Raw genomic sequence first — 24,272 nt, 5'->3', positions numbered from 1 at the left:
GTTAAAAACACTTCCTCCTTTCAACCGATTACACAAAATAAATTAGTAATGCAGAAATCAATAATAATAATGATCAGCACGCCATAAACATCACACATGTTAGACACAAACTAAAATATACACGTCAATCAATATTATGTATCTCTCAATCGAGTGCCAAGTTCAATATCAAGTTAGTTATTACTCTCTTCATCTCTCGCAAATGCTACTTCAAACTTTCTTCACCTGCCACTCAAAATATTGTTTTCTTTCCTATGATTTGAAGTAATTTTACTTCTACTATTTACCTATCCCTGCCTCTTGTTGTTGCACTACTATTTTTTTCATGGCATGATGCTGTTGCTAATTGAATCATTTCGGAAGTAAATTGTAAGAAAGAAATGAGTTTTTTTTTATTTTTCCGCATCAAAACTACAGCAGCTACAGGCATCAACACAACATTTTCATTTCATTATTTCTTTAGCTGAATATTTGATGAGATAGTGGTTTTGTGGATGTGGATTGTCGTGGCTGGGTGGAGTTGTTTGTGATTAAAGTTATGAATCTTTGAGTACTGAGAGGCGTGAAATGAATTTTGAAGGACAAGTGGATTAGGGAATTCTGGCTTATTCTTCATTTTTGTCTATTCTGGACTCCACTTTTATTTCAGATTAGCCATTATTTACTGACAATTGAGCTTGGTACTCAAATTTAGTACAAGACCACTGCACTCAGTAAACCTACAGCCTGCCCTACATTTTATAATGGGATCATAACCACTCTTTTGATGACGCTATTATAAGTTTATTGTCTTGAGCTTTCAAATGAAAGATATGAGCGCTCATTTAAACAGAATTTCATCAAATTTACTCGACTCTCCTTCGGACTTACCCTTCAAGAAGCCGATAGGTGATTACATAACGTCCTAATAAAGGCGATGATGGAAATTATGTTAAGCTTTAAATAATGAAATTTTGCTCCCCATGAAGAATTTCATCAAGACCATTAACATGTCAACGTAGCTATTCCCTAGTGACTAAGCTATGCTGCTAGGGATTATTAACAAATTCCACATTCCCAAAACTCATTAAAATGGCAAAATAATTCACGTTTTTATCATCACATAATTAAATTCATAAAACAACATCCGCATCATAATTTATTTACAATTTTCATATTATTGTATCCACACTCCAAACCATAAATTTTATAAAAATTCATGACTAGCTTTAAATTCATTATCAACTTCATAATTAATTTCCCCAAAAATAAAAACACCTCATCCCATAAATGAATATTCATTACCTTAAAAGCGCCTTAATAAGTAATGATTATTGTCACAACTTTACAATGCGTCTCCTACACCACATCTGCATCTCATGCTTTCATTTAAATTTACCATAACAGTATGAGTGAGCACGAGACATTTTCTTTACCTTAACCATAACTCTTTTATTTCTTCACCATACCAAAGAAATTTTTACTTTCGAATCGTTTTTGTCGTCTTGCAAACCGGGTGAATAAAGATAATAAAATATATACACAGAGAGCAGGCGAGCGGGAGAGACGGTCAGGCAAAAAAAACTACAAAAAAATAAGTAAAAATATATAAGAAAAAGTTTTGCTTGTGAATCACATGATGATATTATTATATTTTTATTTTTTTGTTGGTCGAGTTTGAGTCTCAGTTGTGAACAAGAAGTTTAATAATCAACAAACTTTTGCTTCATTGACTCTCGACAGACAACGAGAGAAGCACTAAAATAAAGATCGAGTTAGTGAAAATAATAAAAAAAATATTAAGACACAAAAATGACTTTATTCAATTGTCAGTGAATAATGTGTCAGTTGGAGATGTTGCAAAACTTAAACTAAATTTGCACAGCACATGACAAAAAATAAAAGTGAGAAAGGCGCCATCAAGTGAAAGTGAAATTTTGTTCCTATGAGCTCAATAATTGATAAATTGCTCTTTTTACTATCATTATCGTCTATTCATCATCAAAGTAGCAAATTGTGTGATACATAAATATAATTTGTGCCTTCTTTTTTTTGCAAGCACATCAGCTAAAAAAAGTGAAAAGAAGAAACAGACATGAGAAGAATGCTAAATAAAGCGATAGTAATTATCGCATGCTGCCTTACATGCTATCTATGTGATAATAGTTTTAATGATAGATATAATCAATTAGTCAATAGTGGTAGCGGTAGCTTAAAAAGAGTCATCGACAATGAATTGCCAAAAGAGTCAAAATTTTTTGACATGAATGACTTTGATTGTAAGTAAAAATTTCCGTACTTTTAATGTTGTTTTGTGGATCTCATTTTTTTGTGCCAATTGACTTTGTGGAGCAAGTTTGAAATGGGAAATATGAAAATATTGAAACTCTTTTGTGAAAGGAAAGGAAAAGAAGAAAAAAAAATTGAAATTAATTCCATTTGATTCAATTCAAGTCAGATGGAAATAAAGTTGAAGAAGAAGAAGGTAGTTAAAGAGATGAAAGAGATTATGAAACGTCAGCTGATTATTTGAGCTTTTTAAGAAAAGCTTGAACTTGAAATAATTGAAATTGAGCTTTAAGCTTCTTTGTGTACTTGATACATTGCACGACTTTAAGCTCATTTTTGTTGACTTATTACTACAGAGGAGTTCTGTTTATCTTACAGAAATGTCAATTTTGATGAAGAATCAAATGTCAAATTGATAATTTTAGATAAATATTGACTCCTACATCGATTTTATTCCTCAATTGACCTTTATAGAAAATATGTCATACATCAATTTTCTGCCGAATGCGGATCTTAAGTAATGAATGTTGGAATAAACCCAATGACTGGAAATTGCGATAAATTATTTGTTCTCCTTGATTTGATTTGCCATTTGATGATTAATGATTTGTGATTGTCCATGCAATTTGTGGTCAGAAATTTCTCGAATTGTATACCAGGAATGTATGTCAGCAATATCAAGTTCAATCCACGACCTCTTTAGCAACCCACCAAAGATTGTTCATTCTTGTAAATTTTAAGAATTTTTTTGAAAATTGACGAATTTTGCATTCGAGCAATACAAATGAAGAAGCCGGAACTCGGGTCAGTTTCTTAGACAAACATGCGTTGCTTATTACAACTGTTCGTATCTAGTTCTAGAATCATATTTTGTATAACTATTCGAGTTGCATATATTAATAATGTTTTCCTAGAAGGCATCCTGCTTGGAAATGATCGAAAATCTGGTTTATGGTATCATAATTCTTAGTTCAGGCTAGTATCGATGAAATTAGGCCTCAGGCCAGGGAAAAGTCGGGCTCGGGCTGAACTATCGACCATTCTTCCGTCGTGTGCTTTTTTTACCATGAAGCATTTAACTTACTTACTTACTGGAACAATGCTCTGACTTGGAGCCTAGGTTGCTACAAAATGCTTTCCATCTGACTCTGTTGCTGGCTGTATCACAAAGCTTGTACAAATTCTCAGTTTTGACATCTAACTGGGATTCGTTCACTACCGTCTTACGCCATGTTGCTCTTGGAGCACCTGGACGCCTTTTCCCTTGTAAATTCCAAAAAAGGGCAGTATAGCAAGATTGTGTCTCACCCCCAGCTACAACACTATATGTAGCATTTAAGGCTCTTATTAAACATCAAAGATTAGATGTAATAGCGGCAAAACCATACATTTTTAAAGTGAGAGGGTCAAAATGAAGAATTTGCCTTCAAATGAGATTTTGACCCCCAAATTCAACCCTCTCTGAATAGGCCCTATCAAGTAACATCTACAGGGTAGACAAATATAGCCGACTGTTACAAAAATCCTCTAAAATTCCGAAATATAGACTTATTCATTGTATATTCATACTAATGTTCCGACTATTAATCAAGACAATGATTAGTGTGTTGCAAAATCCAAAAGCCATATCATCCATTATCACATCTATTACAATTTTCATAAATTCAAGCCCCAAAATTTTCTAGTTTTCTTTGCGGATTTTCCTTTCACTTTCTATCAATTTTATTCCACGCTAATTTCAAAAGTAAATTGAGTGTTAATCTCTAAAATAAAGAAAACCTCGACGACGAAATGTTTCGCATCGGTACATATTACACCTACAATTTCGCAAGTAGTCGCGATGTCTGCAAGAAACGAAAAAAAAGTGGAAATAACGCTTAGCTAATTTACATATCGTATTGATTTTTGCAAATTTTTTTTTTTGAAATTGGAAAACCCAATAAAAGGAAATGCTGCATTCTGACTCAGGCACGTCACAGTGGAATTTCTTCAATTATGAAATATTTTTTATGGGTTTAAGCTTCACGTGCGCGTGATAAAGCTCATAAATCAATCAAAATTGAGCATACACAGTTCCATTCATAAATTTTACAGTATAATGAGTGACACATGTTCAAGTGCTTAAATATGAAGTATGCTGTGTCTGATAGCATCTACAAATAATGAGTTCGTGTTGTGTGGCTCATAGAATTTGATGAATGAAATGCTTTGTTTGGAAAGAATTGACTTTTAATTCGAAAATCTGTCACAAATTATAATTTATTGAATATTAGCGTAAGTAGATCAATGTTGTATGAACATTTGGATTAATTCATTTTGTAAATTCCACATAAAGTCTGTATGACTTCTCCAAATTCATCATTCTTATGTCGCATGGAACAAAGTCCTTTACCATCACTATGTAAATAAGTATGTACTTCTCCGAATAAAAAAGAAATTCAATTTAATGGGATGTTGCTTTGTAAATTGCATCATTGGCGTCACAATGTCATCATTAACAAGTTGTATTATCAGTAGGAATGACTACATATTACCCATGATACCGAATAATCAGCACATCCCTATTTCAAGCATGTTCATCACTCTGTTTAAAATCTTCCAATAAAATCAAAGGTTAATTAAGGGAATCACGAAAAAATAGCAGTTGACCCCCCAGATCTCCTCCCCTTTGTTACAAAACAATAACCCCCTTCCTCCCACACCACCTTAAGAATTACTAAATTTCCAAGCATCACCATTGAATTTGCAATAAATTTCAATTAACGAAGGTCAATTGCAAAATATTGCAATTTGAAAATTAATTGAATATTTGATTGCATCTAATTAGGATTAAATGATGAATTGATAGATAATGGATGAGAGGAATTCTTGGTACACGGTTTAAATGTAAATTTTGACCATTAGCATGTAAGCGGAAATCAATCAATAATCAATTTGGAATTGAATTTGCAAATTAATTAAAATGCTTAATTTGGTAATTTGATGACTTACATATTTACTTTGCTGGTCATCAAATGTGATATATGGTCTTCTTTGTTTTTCGTCTGAAATTGACTTTTCTGGTTCCTTAAACCGGTAGAACTGATAGAACTCCGAGGATAAAACATAAGAATTGCTCAGAATTATTGCCAATTTTTTTCAATTTACTAGGGTTTTACAAAATTGAGTTGACACAATACAGCTCCTGATTCTCGATTGTATCAACTCTATAGACTTCATCAACTGTCACCGACAGTGTCTAATCCGAGATTTTCATTGTGCAAGCATTGATAAAAGGGTGTTTTTTGGGGGAGGAATTAAGGGTTAAATGCTTACAGATCGCGTACCCTTAAAAATGTCTTCATATATGAACATCCCTTCAAGCATTTTAGAACATGAGCCATAAATTGCAAAATCAATATTGACTTTTAATCAAAACTTGATCAAAACTCCTTTACACAACACAATTCAATTTCCAATAAAATCATTACTTAAACCAGAAATTACAATTTCCAATAAATTCCTAAATTCAATTGTTCAATTCTCAATTTATGTCACAAAAACCGTGCGAATACGTAACATGATAACAATTTGTAAATTCCACTAAATTACCTCACATAACAAAAGCAAAAAAATTAGACTCGATGTAACAGCTCCCCAATTAGCTTCACTAATTACCTAATTTAAATTTGATTTAAATGCACACTAACAATGAAGCCAAGAGAGTAAAGATCCAACAACTTTATTGATCATTATCTGTCAATCATGAGAGCAAATACAGTTCAATTTCTGTATCATAGAAACAAAAGAGAAAAAGAAACTTTGCAAGATCGTTTAAAACTACATAAGTATGCTGCTTATTTTCATGTTGTAATCTTTGCTCATCTAACTTATACATATGCAATGTGGTGTTGGTAATAAAAATAAAGAAATTGAGAAAGAAAAAGTAACAAAGTGAATATCAAAATAAAAGAAAATAAAATTAAAAGAGAAAGTATGAAAAGATTTGCAGTTATTTTATGGCATAAACGCATATTTTATGGGCTGATGCAGTTGATTAGGGATGGGAGTGTAGCTTGGTCAGTTTTTCTCAATTATCATGGCTTTCTGATATTTAAAAGCAATGCTTCACAATCTTAGTTAATTGATCGGTAAAATGGCATCAGTGGTCTCACTTAAAGAATATTGACTATGTCAGAGAGCCTGGATTCAATTCTTTGGGATGTTTGATTGCAAGCTCGTAGTTCATCTCACCGGATCTAATCATCCAAGCGTAGCAAAGTGGTATACCGGATTTTACACCTTAAAAATGAGTAGAAATCAGTCGTCACGATGTCGATTAAGGAGCTTCGAATGTTACTGTTAGTTCAGAGAAGTAGCAGTTCCCTAACGAACATATTGGACTGTTCGAGTCATGAACTCCAGTTTGTGTGTTGGGAAGAGTATTGCAGTTTTAGACACTGGATGGGTCCCTTTGCTTAGGTATAGAAACGATAAACTAGCATCTGAATAGCTTCCTTACGATGTCTTTTCAGTGACAGTGACATAATGAGAAGCTCAGTACATTCGAATCAACTTTAACGTACAAGTCTGAACTGCACAAAAGTTCGAAGTCAACTCGAATTGTATATAGAGTCTCGTCAATAAGAGCCGACTTCAACTTGGCTTTTTGGACTTTTGAAGTCCATATTCTCAAAATTCTGTCAACTCTTCATTTAAAATCTGAGTTGATTTCGAGTTCTCCACTGTTTGATGCTATAAATAAAGCTTACACTTAAGTAGCCTTTGTCGCAACATTTTAAATTGTGCTGATCGGGTTAGCAACTATCAATCATCATATCTAGTTTGAAGCTTGTATGAAAATCCTCAAAACTTTACCAAACTTTGCAAACCATGCTCATATTCAGCCAACTATGCTGCAGATCACACCATAACCATCCCAAACTGCCAAAACCCATCTCCCTTAAAGACACGCTAAAATTGCAGTAAGCTATAAAAGAAGAGTTTCACCGTCACATACATAAATCCACACTCTTATTATTATTTTACTTCACTTCTTCTGAGAGAGCTTTTCAAGCCTTATTGTTAGCTGCTTCGATTTCTTTCCACTATGCTCATATCACTTATATTCAGTTTACATTCAGACGCTGACAATAAAAGTTTTAGTTTAATTCATCAGCGTAAAAAACAACAAATTTTTTTTATTTATTATTCACTTCTTTCTCGATTCTTTTACACATGCGACAACGCGTCGTGTAACCAGCCATTTATTGTCGCAATAGAAAATAAAAAGAAATTTTTTTTCGAGTGTATAATTTTTGTGGATGTAAAATAAAAAAATATAATAAAATTTCATAATGGTGCGTTGATTGTGATCAGCATAAAAAAGCAGAAGCAGTAATCGAATTAATAAACCGCGCTCGTCCGTGTGTATGATCCATCCAATTGTGTATATTCATGAGAAAGAAAAGTGAAAATTTTTTGTTAGAAATTTCTTCATAAACTGCATCATCTGCAGTGCCTATAAATTATTAATAAAGCCCAAGAAGTTGAAAAAAATCTCAAAATGATTTAACAAAAAAAAAGTGAAGCAAGAAAAGTTTGAACTAGATACTCAAAAAATAAGAAGTTATCAGGCAGTGTCATAGTTACAGTTTATAATTTTTTAATTACTCATCGCATGTGTTTATGTCAATTTAGTGTAGCATAGAAAAAAAAATTTCATAAAAATGGTTGACAGAATACAGAACAAGACTTCAAGTCATCATCGTCGTCGACATTCTCAACCTCATTATTATAGCAATTACAATGTCATTATAGTTTTATTAGTGTTTATAGTTTCTAATTTTCACATTCATTGCGGACCATCTGCCCAACAAGAGCACGAGCTTTTACTACTTGATGCACTTAGTCGAAAGCAGCCGCTTACTAGCAATCTTAATGCTATTTCAAATAATAATTATGAGACAAATGCAATAATGGATATGTTGGGAAGAAGTATGTAATTACTTACAATGACTCTATTTTTTATGCTTTTTCTTTTCCTATATATGCAATTTAAGATTGTAAACATACGTTGACGAAACATTGTCAATGTCAATTTTGTATGATATATGATTAATGTTCCTTGTGGTGACTTTTATTGGTTATTCAGAAATAGAAAGGTGTTAATGCAGCATAAAGGAGTCGCTAGGGTACCATCACGATATCATGTTACGGAATGTCATGAAGGTGTCATACTGGCACCGTGAAAGGCTTTTTTCCAATTACTTTTACTTCCAAAAATCAAATTTTCTCTATTGTCAATTTCAACGAATTTTAAAAACCGAGATGAAGTCAAAGTCTCGGTCTCAAAAATCCTTAGACGTTACTAGACGATTTAGGGTTATGCCTTCATTCATCTGATCGACATTTTGTCTTGTCATGTACTTTTTTGATAAATAATTTCCAGAAAATCTCTTACATCAAATTAACTAACAACTTAATTTTACTAAAATAACTTAATTTTATCTAGACTTGAATTTCCCAAGAATTCCCCTCAAACCTCCACAATAAATCTCACAAAATTCCAATCTTTCACCTGCCTAAGCATCCTTTTATTATACAAAGAAACACTTTTGTCTAAATCAAGTCAAACAATTGATGGAACAACTCATATCAACTCAATCAAATAATCCTACACGATTGCTTGTCGGAAGCATAAACATGATTTAAATAACACAATATTATCTCTAACTGATAAAGTGCCTAAAGTATGACTGAAAATAGCTCAGTAGTGACGTCAATTTGCTTAGTGAAAAGAATGTCCCGAGGAGCACATAGAGTTCCAGGGATAGAAAAGGAGCATGCTTTTCATGTATTGACTGAGGGCTGCAATGAGCTTGCTCATTTATTTTAGTCTGATAACATTCCCAAAATCTCGATTTCAACGAATTTTCGAGATCAAAAGCAAAATTGAAACCGAAATCGAACCCGAAATGACAAGGGAATTCTTTGAATTGTCGGTCTCGAGAATCCTTACCACATCATCGTAGTAGCTAAGACAACAAAACGTAACTAAATTTACGGCAAGATTCAACGATTCCTTGAGGGTACCATGACAGTTGAATTTATCCCATTTTTAAGGATGAAATGAAATTTGAAGCATTGCGCTACTCGGGTATCACTTGATTTAATGAATAAATGAAATAGAATTGATTTGAATTTTATGCTGATAAAAATAGATCAATAGTGAGTAAAAAAGAGTTGAAAATTCATTATGTTGCCATAGTCAACATAACATCTTGCTGTGATAATAAGATTGGAGCTATTTTAAAATTAAAATTTTAAATCCTTTTTAAAGTTACAACGAAATCATCTGGAAAATTCAAATGAATAATTAAGATTAATTAACTAAATATAACAAGATAGCTTTACTAACTGTACAGAATCTTGTACGACTAACGTAGATGAGAATTCCGTATCTTCTGATTATTTTTCAAAGCTTTACATAACAGCACAGAATTTAACAAAATTTTCTTCCTAAAGAATTACAGCCTTTGATATCTTGATCAAGAAAACAAGAAAAATCGCTACTTCTTGCATTGAATCTAGAAAATGTCAGCAAATTTTTGTACCTAATCTCTTTCAATCTCAATGTCCACCCAATTTCTTATACTTCTTCTTTCCACTCGGTCTTCTTTCTGATAACTGATAACCTTAGATAAATCACGAGAAACACGCAAAGAATCTCCAATCACAAAAATGTCCAAAAGTTATTTGACTTTAGTTGATCCTACTTACTTGACATTTTATCAAATTTTGGAGGCAAATCAGAATCAAAGTGTCAAACTATTTCATAGGCTTTCTTTTAATCAAGCAGCATATCTTCATGCTTTAAATATGTAGAAAACTTCCGAACATTTCGAAACCTTCCTAAAAGAGCTTAGCTTTTAATCACGTTCCATCAATAAAATATTCCCGAGCAGCATGACATTGTTGCTAAGGTGCTGCTACATCGATATGTTGACAGCCTGTTGTAAACTCGATTAGACAAGGATCATGTTCATTAGTGTGCTCACAAAATTGAGCATACTCAATTATATTGATTTAGTTTATTGAGCATGCACATTGTGTGATAGAAAGAGATGACCTGACACGGACACCTGTCACGGCGTCGAAAGCTTTTTACGTTAATGTCAAAAATTTTAAAATTCCAACATCGAGCCACTCGGGCTACTTCCAAAAATTAAATATTCAATTAATCCAACTAAGTTTCCACCTTTTAAATTTCATAACACATTAAGACATTCCATAACACTTGCATGACTCTATTCACAAGGGAGGGCATTTACCGACAATAGCAATAACAGCACAGCTCTTATTTTCTTTTCAATTACTGTGTCATTAAATATAAAAAAAGAATAAGAATTTTCCACTTTCGCTTTCTCTTAATGACGACTTTACAACAAATAATGTAAGATTTTAGCGGTCATTCAGTTATATCCGTTCCCACTGAGGAATTCAAAAAATATATATACATGTATATCCACATTACCGCATAGCTGTGCTGTATATATTATGACCATCCAAAAACAATTGAAAAATCTTCTTTTTATTTTTTCTTTTAAATTACTTTCGTTAATCGTTAAAATTATGCGGTGACTTTTATGTCTGTACATGCATCATACTGCTTCTTATTACTTGTCATGATCGTAACTCCCTCATGACGTGATTATATCTTTTATTTTCAAATTGAAATTACCGAAAAAAATAATTCCATTTATTCGCCTAAGAAATATCCAGCAAAGTGGAAAAAAATCTTCAGTTTTTGCACCCATCCAGTTGGAAAAAAGAGAGAAGTCTTTTGTGTTATTTTTTGCTGTACTTTTTCCTATGTTGCAGAGATGTTTGCAAAATTTTTTCAACTATTTCATGCTTGTTTTAATGCTTGTATGAAGGTGTGAGTTGGTAAATAGCATTAAATCTAGTAAAATTGTTCATCGTAAAGATTGATTCTTATCTAGAGTTAGGCTCTATGAAAACTGTTGGAGGTTTTTGCATTAATTTTGTTATTTTTGATTGAAAGTTTAGAGTGTTCCTGAATAGACAAGGAGCTTGTTCATGAGTACTCTTATAAAATAGAGCGTAATCAATTATATTCAATGAGAATGTTCAGGAACAAGCTCATTTAGGGTATGTGCTCATTGGGTGTTACGAACTTTGCTAAATATTGTGCCTTAAAATTCGAGACTCTTCAAGTTTCAAGCTAAAATTCAGGCTATTAGCGTAATTAAGGTCTCTGATAGGGCACAAAAGCTCGGATTTAATATTTAAGTCCTAAAAGTTCACCTCTTTCCTTTGGCAAAGATACCCAACTCTACGTCTTGTATTGACCATTTTAGAAGACCTCTCGTGTCTCATCCTCAATACAAAAACCAATGTATAGTCCGCAACATTGAACGAATACTTGTCATCTCGGCAGCATTCTACACTAATAATTGAGAAATCAGCTTCTGCTTAGAATCGAACCCACATACTTACAAAACAAACAGTCAAATATCCGATTAGTTGGCCGATTCACTTGACCACATATGCCTTCCTCTCTGTAATGACAGAATCGACCATATGAATGATTACTCAAATTCCACTTAATTCAGATATCACAAATACTGCTTTAGACAAGCTTTAGAAAGTTTAACAAAAATCTAGAATTCTCAATTCATTGGAAAGAATTCGTTATGCATCCACTTTAGTTTGTGTCACTTGGGATGCCAATATATTGAAAATTTCATCTAAAAACTGATCTACCTCAAGAGTCTCAAACTGCACCTGACTTCTATAAATTAATATTTCATTCTTTCATTTTCTACTTGCTCTACTCAACTCCATCATCATCTCTCTTACTATCCTGTCCATCCAAGTGGAAGTTTGAAGAACAGTTTTTCAACAATTTCTAGAGAACTTGTAAAACATAACGTTAATTAAAAACTTGATACAATTTACTCACACCAACAACATCAACAACAGAGAAGTGCAATTGAATAAAGTTTAAGCCTGAAATAATTAAGTGTTTTTTTCGCACTTGAAATTAAAGTGTTGGTTTTTAGACTTTAATTTACTCACGCTGAGTTTTTTGTTTGTTTAATTTTTGAGATGATTTATTGCTTACTGTGATGTACTGGGAAGTTAATGTGTATAATTATGGCATTTTCGGTGGAAGCTTTTTGATTTGATTTGTTGAATTTAGTTGAATTGGATTTTAATTTTGAGTTTTATGTTGAGGAATTGATTGTTTTGCATGTGAACTTTTGACCCGAGTAACACAAATGAAGAAGACTTCAATTAAGAGTCTTAAAAGCTTCGAGATTGTTGATTGAAATTGAGAATCTAAGTTAGTTGTGCTGTTAGTCAATGATAAGCTAATGTCCAGTTTTTACTTCTTACATATTCATTTGGGGTTAATTAAATATGTTTAAAACTCAATGTTAATGTTCCAAACCTAACAGACAAAGAAAATATCCTTAACAGCTTGCTTACCTTAAGCATAATAGATCAGCATGCTCGTGAACGTTGCTCTCAGCTTGCTCTGTTTTGATAGCACGCTCCATGGCTGGTAGGACAGCACTTGGTATTTTGTCGTATTTGACGTAGTTTTGCTTGGTTCTGCCTAGGATCAAATCTCAAAATTGTCTCAAAAACCTTAAAATCGCTAAAATATTGACTCGGAATTCATAAATTTCTTACAAAAACTTTAATCTTTGAACAGTCAATCAGATTCAATACTTTAGACTGTCATTTCCCTCAATTTAATCAATTTTAAAGTATGAAAGCAAAAGCCAAACTTGCTCTCTTTTAATCACTATCTACTAATTTTGACTGTCGTTTCCACTAAAACACCAATTTAAAAAGTCTAAAAGCCAACAAAAGTCGACATTGTCATTCAAAAACCAATTTTAATCTCTTTTAATCAGCATCCAGAAAATTGACTGGAAACTTCACTCCATCTAAAACTCAAAGGATGCCGAAATTCATCAGCATCAAGTTCGCCAGCTTATAAATTTCTATTTCTACCAATTTTCAATTTCCTTTTCCTTCTTCTTTTGTCTGATGAAATAACGAAACTAAAATAAGTAGTTCACAGTGTCAACTTGACATATTGTCAATTCATAACAGCATGTGCAACGATATTGTAATTTTATGCACGATTGAATTGCAAACTATATTTTCATGATTATTACGCATTTCGCAGTTTCTTTTATTGCATAATATATCCAATGTAATCAAAGTCATTTGGGCATTTAATGTCTATGTATATCATATCATATTACATCCATACTTCCCATAATACACAATAATTTTTTTTGCATACTTTAATACATCATTTTGTTATGTTTTCAGTCATTCCACAGACATGTCGATATAAGAGTAAAAAATACGAATGTGGATTATCGATAAGTTGCGTGCTGGGTGGCGGTAAGCCAATGGATTTATGTTCCGGTGGTATGATTTGGTCGTGTTGTGTCGATGTTGCACCGCCTTTACAAGAACTTGACAGTGAGTCATCACCGCAAACTGGATCATTAAATAATGCAAGTAAGTAGCTAATTTAAGATGTGAATTTGATGTAATGGATGAATGTGATGAATGTGGTGTGTGGGTGAGAGACTTGTGAATGTTGTGTGTTATTGTTACTAAGGATATGGGAGGAATTATTGAAGTAATGCTTCACAGCTACAACTATTGCCAAGCATATAGAAGCAAATTAAGGTTACAATGCAATGTCTAATTGAAATTGGGACTTAATTCCGAATTTAGAGACACACATCCAGTTCTTGAGGTGAATCATTCCATGTAAGAAGCTGTATTATACCATATTCAGGCAGACTAAGGCACACGGCATAGAAAAAGACGAGACAACCACGTCAGGGTGACTTTGGTTTGGGGGTTGATTTTATCTAATCAGGCCTCAGGTGTGACTCTAGACACCAACCAGTGGTCATGTTTTTATTCTCTTTCTACATTGTTTGCCTTCTGGACTAATTGCTCTGTTAATAATCAGTCCACTTGGCTTTATGGAATGATAAACTCCAATTTGTAGTAATTTAGTCGTCAATGCCGAGTTGCGAGACAGGTTCTTCATCACATAAAATCACAGAATTAAGCTTATTTTAATAGCGTAATTCTGCTGGCAAGTTTAGGCTATTAATATAAGAAGGATCTGATTTGATCTTTTATTTTTCAAACATCCATGAAAGGATTAAACAAATTGACCTTAATCCTAATCTTAATTATGAACATTCCAAGCTCTAATATTGCTAGTCTATAAGATCCCAGATAAGAACCCATCATTACCCACCAAAATCTACCCCAAATTTCCAATCCATAACTCCTTTTATTTCAAAAAAATTATTACAATATCTCACTCAAAATTGCCAATATCGCATTCATAAACGTCCACATAACTCAAAGCATTCATAAAATATTTCATAAAATAATTTTCATACACTTATCATAATCATCATCACATGCATAGAAAACAAAGCATAAAAACGATAAAGAGAGAGAACAAAAGAGCTATTTTGAATTCAGGTTACTGTTACTATATCAAAAGCAACAACAGCAACAATTAATTTTTCTTTCATTTTTCTTCTTGTTTTTTTGATAAATGTGCGATAAAAAGAAATGAATGTGGCTCTATTGTAAGTTTTTTGCATGCAAAAATACAGAAAACTTTCTTTATCAAAGAGCATAAAAAAATTCATTACTGCTACAAACAGCTGTTTATATATTATTGGCAATACATGCTCATAATAAAAACAAACATTGAGGCAAGACGAGGAGAAAATGCACTTAAAAGAAATTGATCTTGACATTGATATGCTTGAAAATTTATTGATTGTATGGCTTGGAGGATGGAATCGATATGTGGATTAATATTAAATGTTTATGGATTGGATTGTTATTAAATGCGGCTTTTAATATGTTTTGCTTTGTGAATGGTTGTGGAAAATTTTTTGAAATCGATAATTTATGAATTTAAGATCTGCTGCTGCTTATTTGAGGAATTGGAGAGGGTTTGTTGATCTTATTAGAAGAGTTTACATCATTGTAGATCTAACAGGAAAAGTATAATTCGGAATTTTGGTTTCTGAGTGGGTCTTGAACACACGTTCTTATGATTTTTGACTCACATACTCCACGAAGGGTTTCTCATAGCCTCCTCACATACTCCACGAGGAGCTATCGAGGGTTATTCGACTATATGGCAAAAATTCATATAAAAATCATACATCCCTAATGAACAACTTGGCATAACGAGACTTACGGTCTACTAATGACAAATTTTATTAAATTAGGCGATTATAGGTCTAGTTGCTAACTAGAAATCATGTCAAATTGTCCATTCGGGCATCCTCTGTTTCCCTCTTGCTTCTGCAAACCTCAATGACATGCCGTTGATTTGGCATTACAGAAGCCATATTCCAACAAGCTACTCCGACTAAATTCTGGCAATTTATCGAAGTAGACTCCAGTTGTCTAAACTGTATGCCGCGGATAATTATTTTTTGAATATCCATGAATCGCATGTCAATCGTGGTTTCTTACCAAAATGTGTCACGGTGCATTACAGTTAGGTCAGCGCTAAAATAGACATAAGTCAAATCGGTCATCTGCCACAATCCTAACTAAACCTCAAACAACTCAGAACTTCTACAAATTCTCAAAACTTATTGATCATTAAACCATCCAATTCATTAAAAATCTCCATACCTGACCTGCCATAATCTCATCATAATTAAGTCACCGTTATACTAACTGTGTAACTAAAAATCCATATCCAATATGTGCAGCAATCTTATTAAAAAATTAACTAACAAGCTCTCATTAAATTAACAACTCAAGCAAGTCAATTCTAACGCTAAAATAATGATTGAATGGAACTTGAGGTGATATATACAGTCATACTCGACTCAACCATGTCAGTAATAAAGATATTTATGCAGATGAACTCTGCAAAGCATCGCAAATTGCCATCGTAAAAATAAACTGTTTGGCACTAATTGTGAAACTTGATTTTCGCCAAGAATTTCCGCATTTTACGGATCAGTAAGTTCATTGACCTGAATACATGTGGGAAAAATTCCCATCAAGAACATTTTCTTTCTCGAAATTGTTCATGCCATGCCCTAAAAGTGAAAGTTAATTATCATTAAAAAATATTATGAAACCAAAAAGAATGTCTGCGAAAAAAGTAAAAATTTCTTCAGGAACTTCGCTTCTGTGACTTCTGTGTCTGTAATTTTACAGACATTAAATGTCTCATAATTACCACTGAGCTTCTTCTACAGCAACCTTAATCTTTCTTTCATTTCGCGAACAGAAAAAGATAATCAAGATCAGGAAATGATGGATGCACTTCTCAGTTTCACTTTCTCTGTGTCAATAACAAAAAAAAAATCATGAGACATGAGACATTATCATTTAATAAGAAGAAGCAAGTCTCATTTTCTCGTGACTCTAGAGATTATCTGATGTTGATCTCTTGTAGCTTTACTTTTTTGTTTTCTATGCGAGACATAAATACAGCATTGTTGCTGGTGTGAATGAGTAAGATTTATATGCAGTGCTTGTGTTTTCACACCCTAAATGAACGTTGAACTTGTTTTGTATTTTGGATTGGCTTATAAATGTGTGATAATTTTTGTAAGATGAAAGTCTTGAACTTGATAATTGGAAAATTACAGACATGATTATTATCTTAAGTAGACAAAAGCAGTGAAAAGCTGCAGACCTGCGTTTTAGAAACACAAGCCTGCAGTTTTTGACTGTACCATATGGTTAGTCTAAGGCTGGAAGCCTTCACTTTTGGAAGAAACCATATGTCTTGTTGTTGAGATCATAAATCGCATCAAGACAGCATTGGTCGTCCTTAGAACTAGATTTACAACTAGCCAAGTAAAAAACTGAGCTCTTGGGAATGCACCGTCAGTTTAATCAATTTGTAGCTTCAACTGTAGCAATTTGTATCAAGTTTAATGAGTTTTATTAATGTAACTTTGATTATCGACTTTCATGGATAGTAGCAGAAGAGAGATTCTTATAGTTTAGTCATTTAACTTAATGATTTCTGATTATGTAGGACCAGACACCCTCTGAATTCTAAAATGCTCTAGTAAAAGGACTGTTAAGAGCAAACACTAAGCTAGTCTTTAATGAATTTAGCAAAATCACATAAAATATACTTTAATGGTCTGATCACTGCAATCTTAAACTGGTACGGAATATAAATTCTGAGTTTGGTAAAATTCTAATCAACGCCAGATTCAGGAGGAGTTAAGGATTCTATGTTTGTCTTTTTTATGTCTTTTGCCTTTCGGGAGCTGAGAACAACTGTGGAAGGATCAAAAGTCGAGTCGAGTCGAGTCGTCTTCAACCTTATCGACTTCGAGCTCTGCTAAAAAGTAAAGCTTTGTGTCACATCGTAAGATGACTCTTTAGACTGATTTCACTTAAGTGAATGATCCTCGATTCAAATAAGTTTGTGATTGTTGAGATCCATCAAATCCTTAGCTCATCACTTCAACTTCGAATTACTTTTGGATTTAAGTCAACTTTTAAATCTCATATAATTTGTCTCATCTTATTATGGTCAAAAAATCCAATAAGAAAATGTCTCGAAGCTGACATGGATTTAATAAAGACACAAATAATCCGACAAGACTTCGAGTCATGAGAAAAAGACAATTTCATCTTCATAATTCTGTCCCTGTGTATAGAAACTTAATTTCTTACAAATATAATTTGTAACTTTAATGACTATAACTAAATAATTGAGAAATCTATGAGAACTGGTCCGCAATATACATAATTGATTAGAAACTGATCTAAAGCTCAATTCAAAACCTCTCAAGATGTCATCAATCACTGTTCCAAATTTCCCCATTAGTCACCTAAAACAGTCAATCCATAGCAATTATAGTCGCATCTCTTGATCTTTTCTTTTTTCGAATGAATCAAAACATTGCACAACATTTTCTGATTTAGCCGACATTAATTCAACAAGAGCCCTTTGTGATGAAATTGAGGAATATCTTTAATGACAATTGTCAGACATCAAAAAGTTACACAACAGCGTCGTCGAAAATTCTTGAAAAAATGCTCGCTATGGAATTCAACAAAAAAGAAATGAAATTAAATCTGTGAATTAAGTTTCATGTCAATTAATGCCTCATCTTACTATTTTCATGTTACACAATCATGTTAAAAAGAAATTTGTGGATTCACTTAAAGGTGAAAATTATTTAACAGCTGCTTATTTTGTTGTTATACATTATTAATTTTTAGAATATGGCAGTAAAAACTGTAAATTTCACTTTCGCTTTCCATGTGAGCTGTTGACTTCACTTGAATACTTTCTGGATTCATGGGCTTGTGAATATTTTTTTTTGTGCCAGTCTCGTCTTCAATTTCATTTTTTTTTGTGCTGTTCATTTTCAAATCAAATGAAAGTAAAAGTGTTAAGCGAATTTTGTTGAATGTGTGTTACTTGAGGTGTGCATGACAATGTAGTAATGATGTTCTTTATGTACCTAGACATTTACACATTTTTTTTATTTTATTTTGTAACTGGAAAATTGAGTTTAATTTGTTTGTTGCCGTTTTTCGTGTCTCTCTTTTCACTTTTATGATGATTTTATTATTGCTTAATAAGATTAAAATGCTTTATTTAATGCATAGAAAATTATGAAATTTTGTTAATAATTGGTTAGGCTTTTAGGGAGGAATTTATATTTAGTTCCTGAATAAGTCTTTATAGCTGAATATGATTTACACTAAATTATTATGCTTTGAAGTTGTTAATATGTTGAAAAATTACCTACAAAAATGCAAAAATTGAGCAATTATTTAATATTTAGCCCCAAATTTTCGGTACTTTTTAATTAAATCTTTGACTTTTCCTATCATTTCCTCTCTCTTGAATTCATAAATCATGACGCCGCCGATTCATAAAAGCTCCTTGACGCTGATAAGTTTCAAATACACCGCTTTTAGTGTATTGTCGTGAGCAATGTTCGAATCCTTTTTATATCGACAACATTGGAATCTTTGAGTTAGAGATATCATCCTTTGTTAAGAATGGAACACACATATTCACAAAATGAGTACCATTGATATCTGATCTGTCTATCCAATCAACCACAAAGACCCTTACTCTTGCACTGACAGATTTGTCTCCATATGACTCCATTCTGTTCAGACACTGCACTTACATTTTTAATTTACTTCCCTGATCTTACAGATTAAGTGTTATTCATGTCCCATCTTTGTTGTCACAAAAAGCTGGCTCAATCGCTGACTATCGCTTGCAAACTAATAAAATCAACTGCAATTCTGTATGAATTTTGACTACTAAGCAGTGTTGTCCAAACCAGAGCTCGAAGTCGAGTCGAGTCGATCAGAAAAAAAACAAGTCGACTTCAACCATATCGACTTCAAGCTCTGGTCCATACTGTGCTCTTAACATTTTTGGAAATGCCTGACATGAAAAAGTTTAAACAACATAGCCATATAAGAACTGCATAATTAATCTCATTCTTAACACCAAAATATCCGAATTTCTCATTTCGAAATACCCCAAAAATGTTCCAATCCATGATGTCACAAAACGATAGCACCGCATGGTGATGAAATTTTCAAATAATATCATTTTCACGCATAAAACATCATTATTTATTAACATTACATGCTCAATGTGATACAAATAATGAAAACTTAGTTATAAAAAAAAAATAATAAAACAATAAAATTTTCACAAATTACTTTCAAGTCAATGTCAACATCTGACAATCAAAATGCAAAGTTTCTCTGGGAAATTTCTAGCTGTGAAATGTTCAGCATGATGAATTTTATTGGTTGATGTTGCATATGTCTTCTAAAAAAAATTGTTGTATGCAAAACTCTAGGCCATTACCTAATTCTTGAGGCACAATTTTCACCTGCTGCAATCAGACAATTTCCTCAATGTTCACTCTCAACTCTACCTTTAAGTACTCGATAGCATCATGTCTATAGTAAAGTGATAAAAAATTACTAGAGCATGCCATCAATTTCCATTATTTTACTAACACTTGAATTTCCCAAACCCATCTTTTTTTATGTAAAAGTCACTCGTTTTGGCGCTAGAGCATACAAAACTTCGAAATCGCTTTACATTTACTTCCAAAACATTTTTTTGATGAGATCTCTTTTTTATATTGTATAATAGCTAATTGATTTACATTTTGTAATGACTTTCAAAGCATGAAGAATAAATGCAATAAAATTTAAATCCATTTTTTTGTGTTCCTTCATCAATTCCCTCATTTTTATAGGCGATATAATACATTTAATCAGTTATGCATCCAATCGTCCATTATCGACGACAACAACAACAACAAAACCGCCATTCCATAATCAAAATAAGCCTTACTACTATTATCCGCCACATAATCAGAATGACTGGAATACATACAACAGCTATGAGACAAATAACATACCGGGATCAAGCTACCCATCATATATAAAGCCATCGATGTCATCACCATCATCCAGTAGCGTTTACAACTATAATAATAACAATCAGAACTATGGAAATAATCATAATCATAACAATAATGGCGGATTTCTAGACGATTCAGGATATTCAATAACACCAAGTCCAGTCATCAATAGTAATGACTATAATCGACCACATTCGACGCCAGCAAGACCAAATACAAATAATTATAATGATTATCAGAATGATGATCAAGGAAATGGATATAGCTACGGCAGCTACCAGGGTAAAGCAACAACAAATTGTGATGCACAAATTAAAGCACTTCAACTAGAAAATCACCACCATAAAAATCTCATGAAAATTCACATAAAACTCATCGAAATTTTATTAATTTTCACATTTATTGCAACTTTTTTTATTTATTTCTAATCATTTTTTGCGTTGGATGTCATTTAACTTTTAAGGATGTTGTTACTTTTAGTTTTTATTTTTGGGGATTAAATATGAGGAAAATTTTTGAAAAATTCTAATTTTCTTAATTTTCTATTTTTTCTAGCATGTGGAGAGCTGTATACGAGGTCAAATCGAATTGTCGGTGGACATCCGACAAATTTTGCATCACATCCATGGCAGGTGGCGTTGATAAAGACGGGATTTCTGACAAAAAAGCTTAGTTGTGGTGGGGCGTTGCTTAATAAGAGGTGAGTTGGTTGTTGAATTGATGACTAAGTGGCTAATGACTTGAAGTTGCTATATAACTATGACTAAGTGTCATAGGGGCTAATATAGATTAGTAGTGGACAACTTATGTGCCGCGGCACAGTAGAGTACATCAGAAAATTCTAGGAAATGCCATGAGTCGTAAGCCGTAAGCTATTTTAGCTGAGGCCTATATCCAAGGTGTGCCATGAATAATAAAAGGTTGTACACCACTGATTTAGGGTCAGATTCACAGTTTTAAGCGTATGGAGTTGACCGAACTGATGATATACTAAACCGTACCTAACAGACAATGAGCGTACTCACCTAAATTAGCCCCGCCTATGAGTATATCCAACCAAAATAATGGAACATGCTAAATTTTATGAACTTACTCATAAGCATGCTCCTTGTCTGTTCAGAGGCATTTACTCAAACTTAGTCTAAATTTCCTAAATTAATTCATGAATCTTTTACTAAATTCCATCTTTACTTTTTCAATTTCTCCATTCAGATGGGTAGTAACAGCAGGTAAGATAATCAATTGCATAACCATCTCTAAACTTCTTCTAAAAATTACCACAATCCTTTCTCTCAAATCTACAGCTCACTGCGTCGCAACAACTCCAAATACAAATCTCAAAGTAAGACTTGGCGAGCATAATGTTAAAGATCAAAATGAGCGATTACCACATGAGGAATATCTGATCGAAAGGAAAGAAGTTCATCCGAGCTATTCGCCAACTGATTTCCAAAATGATATTGCATTAGTGAAGTTGAATAGAAATGTGAAATTCAAGCAACATATTTTGCCTGTTTGTTTACCAAATCCAGTTGCAAAGGTTATTGGAAAGAAGGCGACTGTCGCAGGTAAGGATCCATACTACTGTAGTAGAGCAGCTTCAGAGCCTCCTGTTATAGACTAAAATGACACTAAATTTGAAATTTATTTCCAAATATTTCTAGGTTGGGGTAGAATAAGACATGGAGCTTCTACTGTGCCAAATATTCTACACGAGGTTGATGTTGAGGTTATTCCAAATGATCGATGCCAAAGGTAAGCTCCAAACTAGATTTTTCATTTTTTCGAGACTCTCCAGAGTCCAGACTGTAGTGAAGGTGTCTTAAAAATGGACTCATGCCCAAGTCGTGCTTTATATTGCAACAAAATCCTAAAAATCTCTAATTTTTCAATATTTTCCCCTTCAGATGGTTCAGAACTGCAGGTCGCCGTGAGATCATCCACGATGTATTCTTATGTGCTGGCTACAAGGAAGGAATATACGATTCATGTCAAGGAGATTCGTAAGAAAATTCCATTATTCATTTTCACTTCCAAAATTCCACAATAAATTCTAATTTTCCCTTAATCCCTTATTTTTTAGTGGCGGTCCACTCACAGTAACTATGGAAGGACGAAAGACGCTGATTGGCTTAGTATCATGGGGTATTGGATGTGGACGTGAACATCTGCCTGGAGTCTATACAAATATTCAAATGTTCGTTCCATGGATTGAGAAAGTGATGGGAAAGGATTACTGAATTATTTGATAACTTGTATCGTGCTATACACTTCCTGCAGGATTTTTTTTATTAATTTATGAAGAAAATTTCTTTTGTTTTAATTTAAATAATTTATAAAAATAGTTTTAATGACTAGAGTTAGAGTTTTAGAATCTTCTAGGTGCTGAGATACTGTCGAATTGTATTTTATAAGTTTAGGAAGTGCTGAAGCTGCATTTTAGACATTTCAAATACAATTTAACAATAATTCAACACTAAAGTCCATAAATTGAGTGCTGTGAAGCTCTAAAGACAAAAATTTTTTATATTTTAAGTAAACAATCTCATTATCTAGATTATTATCTTTAATTTTATTGAATGATGTCCTCAGTTCCAATTGTATGGAAAGTATGGATGCACATTCAAGTATTTTTACATTTTCTTCATTATTTAATACAATCTTAAGAGTTTCATAGGACTCAATTTTTGATCAAATTTCGATTGAAATTCGAAATATGAAGGAAAGGAATCAACTTGAAGGAGAGTTGACGAAACCAAAACTATATAAAGAAATCAAAACAACAAGCATTTTTGACTGTAAATATTAGAAGCAAGAAGATATTTTTAAATAAATTTTAATACTTTTATAAGTAAAAATTTAGTTTTTTTCAATTTTAAAATGACAATTTTTGCATATTTCAGGAATTTATTCTAGTTAAAAAGCTTTATTTTAATATTTTGAAGGTTTACTTCCGACAATCACCAAAAAACTTTTAAAATTGAATAATTTTTACAAAAATCTTTTCAAAAACTTTAAAAAATTTTAAATTTAAATCCGAAAATTTCAAAATTTATCAATTTACAGATGAGCGTCTAAACTTTACTTCCAACGTGGTTTAGCTCTAAACTCTCAAACTTCAAGTTCAAATCTAAAACCACAAGCTACTCATATACTTAATCCACATCATATTAATCCTACAAAAGCTTCATCACAATACACAACAAAATATCTATTTTATATCATGCACTACAGGTTGCATACCCTTGCCCCTTTTACACTGAATAGATCATTCAAAAGATTTCAATGCGCGAATTGAAAAGTTAATAAAGACTGCAAAAAAATTTTTAATTCCTGCTGTGATGTTTCTACTGAGAATTTATTTTTCTTCATTTTCTTTTCTTTTTTCCTTCATTTGTATCTATTTACTCATCACAGTTTACGATTGGAACTGCTGCTAATGTTAAGGTATGGATGGCAAGAATGATAGATTGGAACGCATTTTTTCAAAATTTTGAGATTTAT

At 32.6% G+C, this 24,272-nt stretch overlaps 1 protein-coding gene across 2 annotated transcripts; it reads left to right on the top strand.

The window, feature by feature from the left end:
* The first annotated feature begins 1,603 nt into the window (after positions 1 to 1,603).
* LOC139093882 (venom protease) lies at positions 1,604 to 23,575 on the top strand. Of its 2 annotated transcripts, none has more exons than XM_070644733.1 (8): positions 1,604 to 2,258; positions 13,627 to 13,821; positions 21,324 to 21,468; positions 21,981 to 21,997; positions 22,073 to 22,336; positions 22,433 to 22,523; positions 22,676 to 22,771; positions 22,852 to 23,575. In XM_070644733.1, exons 1-8 carry the CDS (start codon positions 2,075 to 2,077, stop codon positions 23,006 to 23,008), a joined length of 1,149 nt encoding a protein of 382 aa, XP_070500834.1. In that variant the 5' UTR covers positions 1,604 to 2,074; the 3' UTR covers positions 23,009 to 23,575. The 2 variants fall into 2 exon arrangements, with proteins under 2 accessions (XP_070500834.1, XP_070500833.1); XM_070644732.1 differs by lacking the exon at positions 1,604 to 2,258 and adding an exon at positions 7,507 to 8,244.
* Positions 23,576 to 24,272: the final 697 nt, after the last annotated feature.

Source organism: Chironomus tepperi, unplaced genomic scaffold (assembly GCF_022539635.2).
Source record: "Chironomus tepperi strain 1889 unplaced genomic scaffold, CSIRO-AGI_Ctep_v1 contig_346, whole genome shotgun sequence".
NCBI classification, from domain to species: domain Eukaryota; kingdom Metazoa; phylum Arthropoda; class Insecta; order Diptera; family Chironomidae; genus Chironomus; species Chironomus tepperi.
This window is presented reverse-complemented; position numbering and strand designations above follow the sequence as displayed.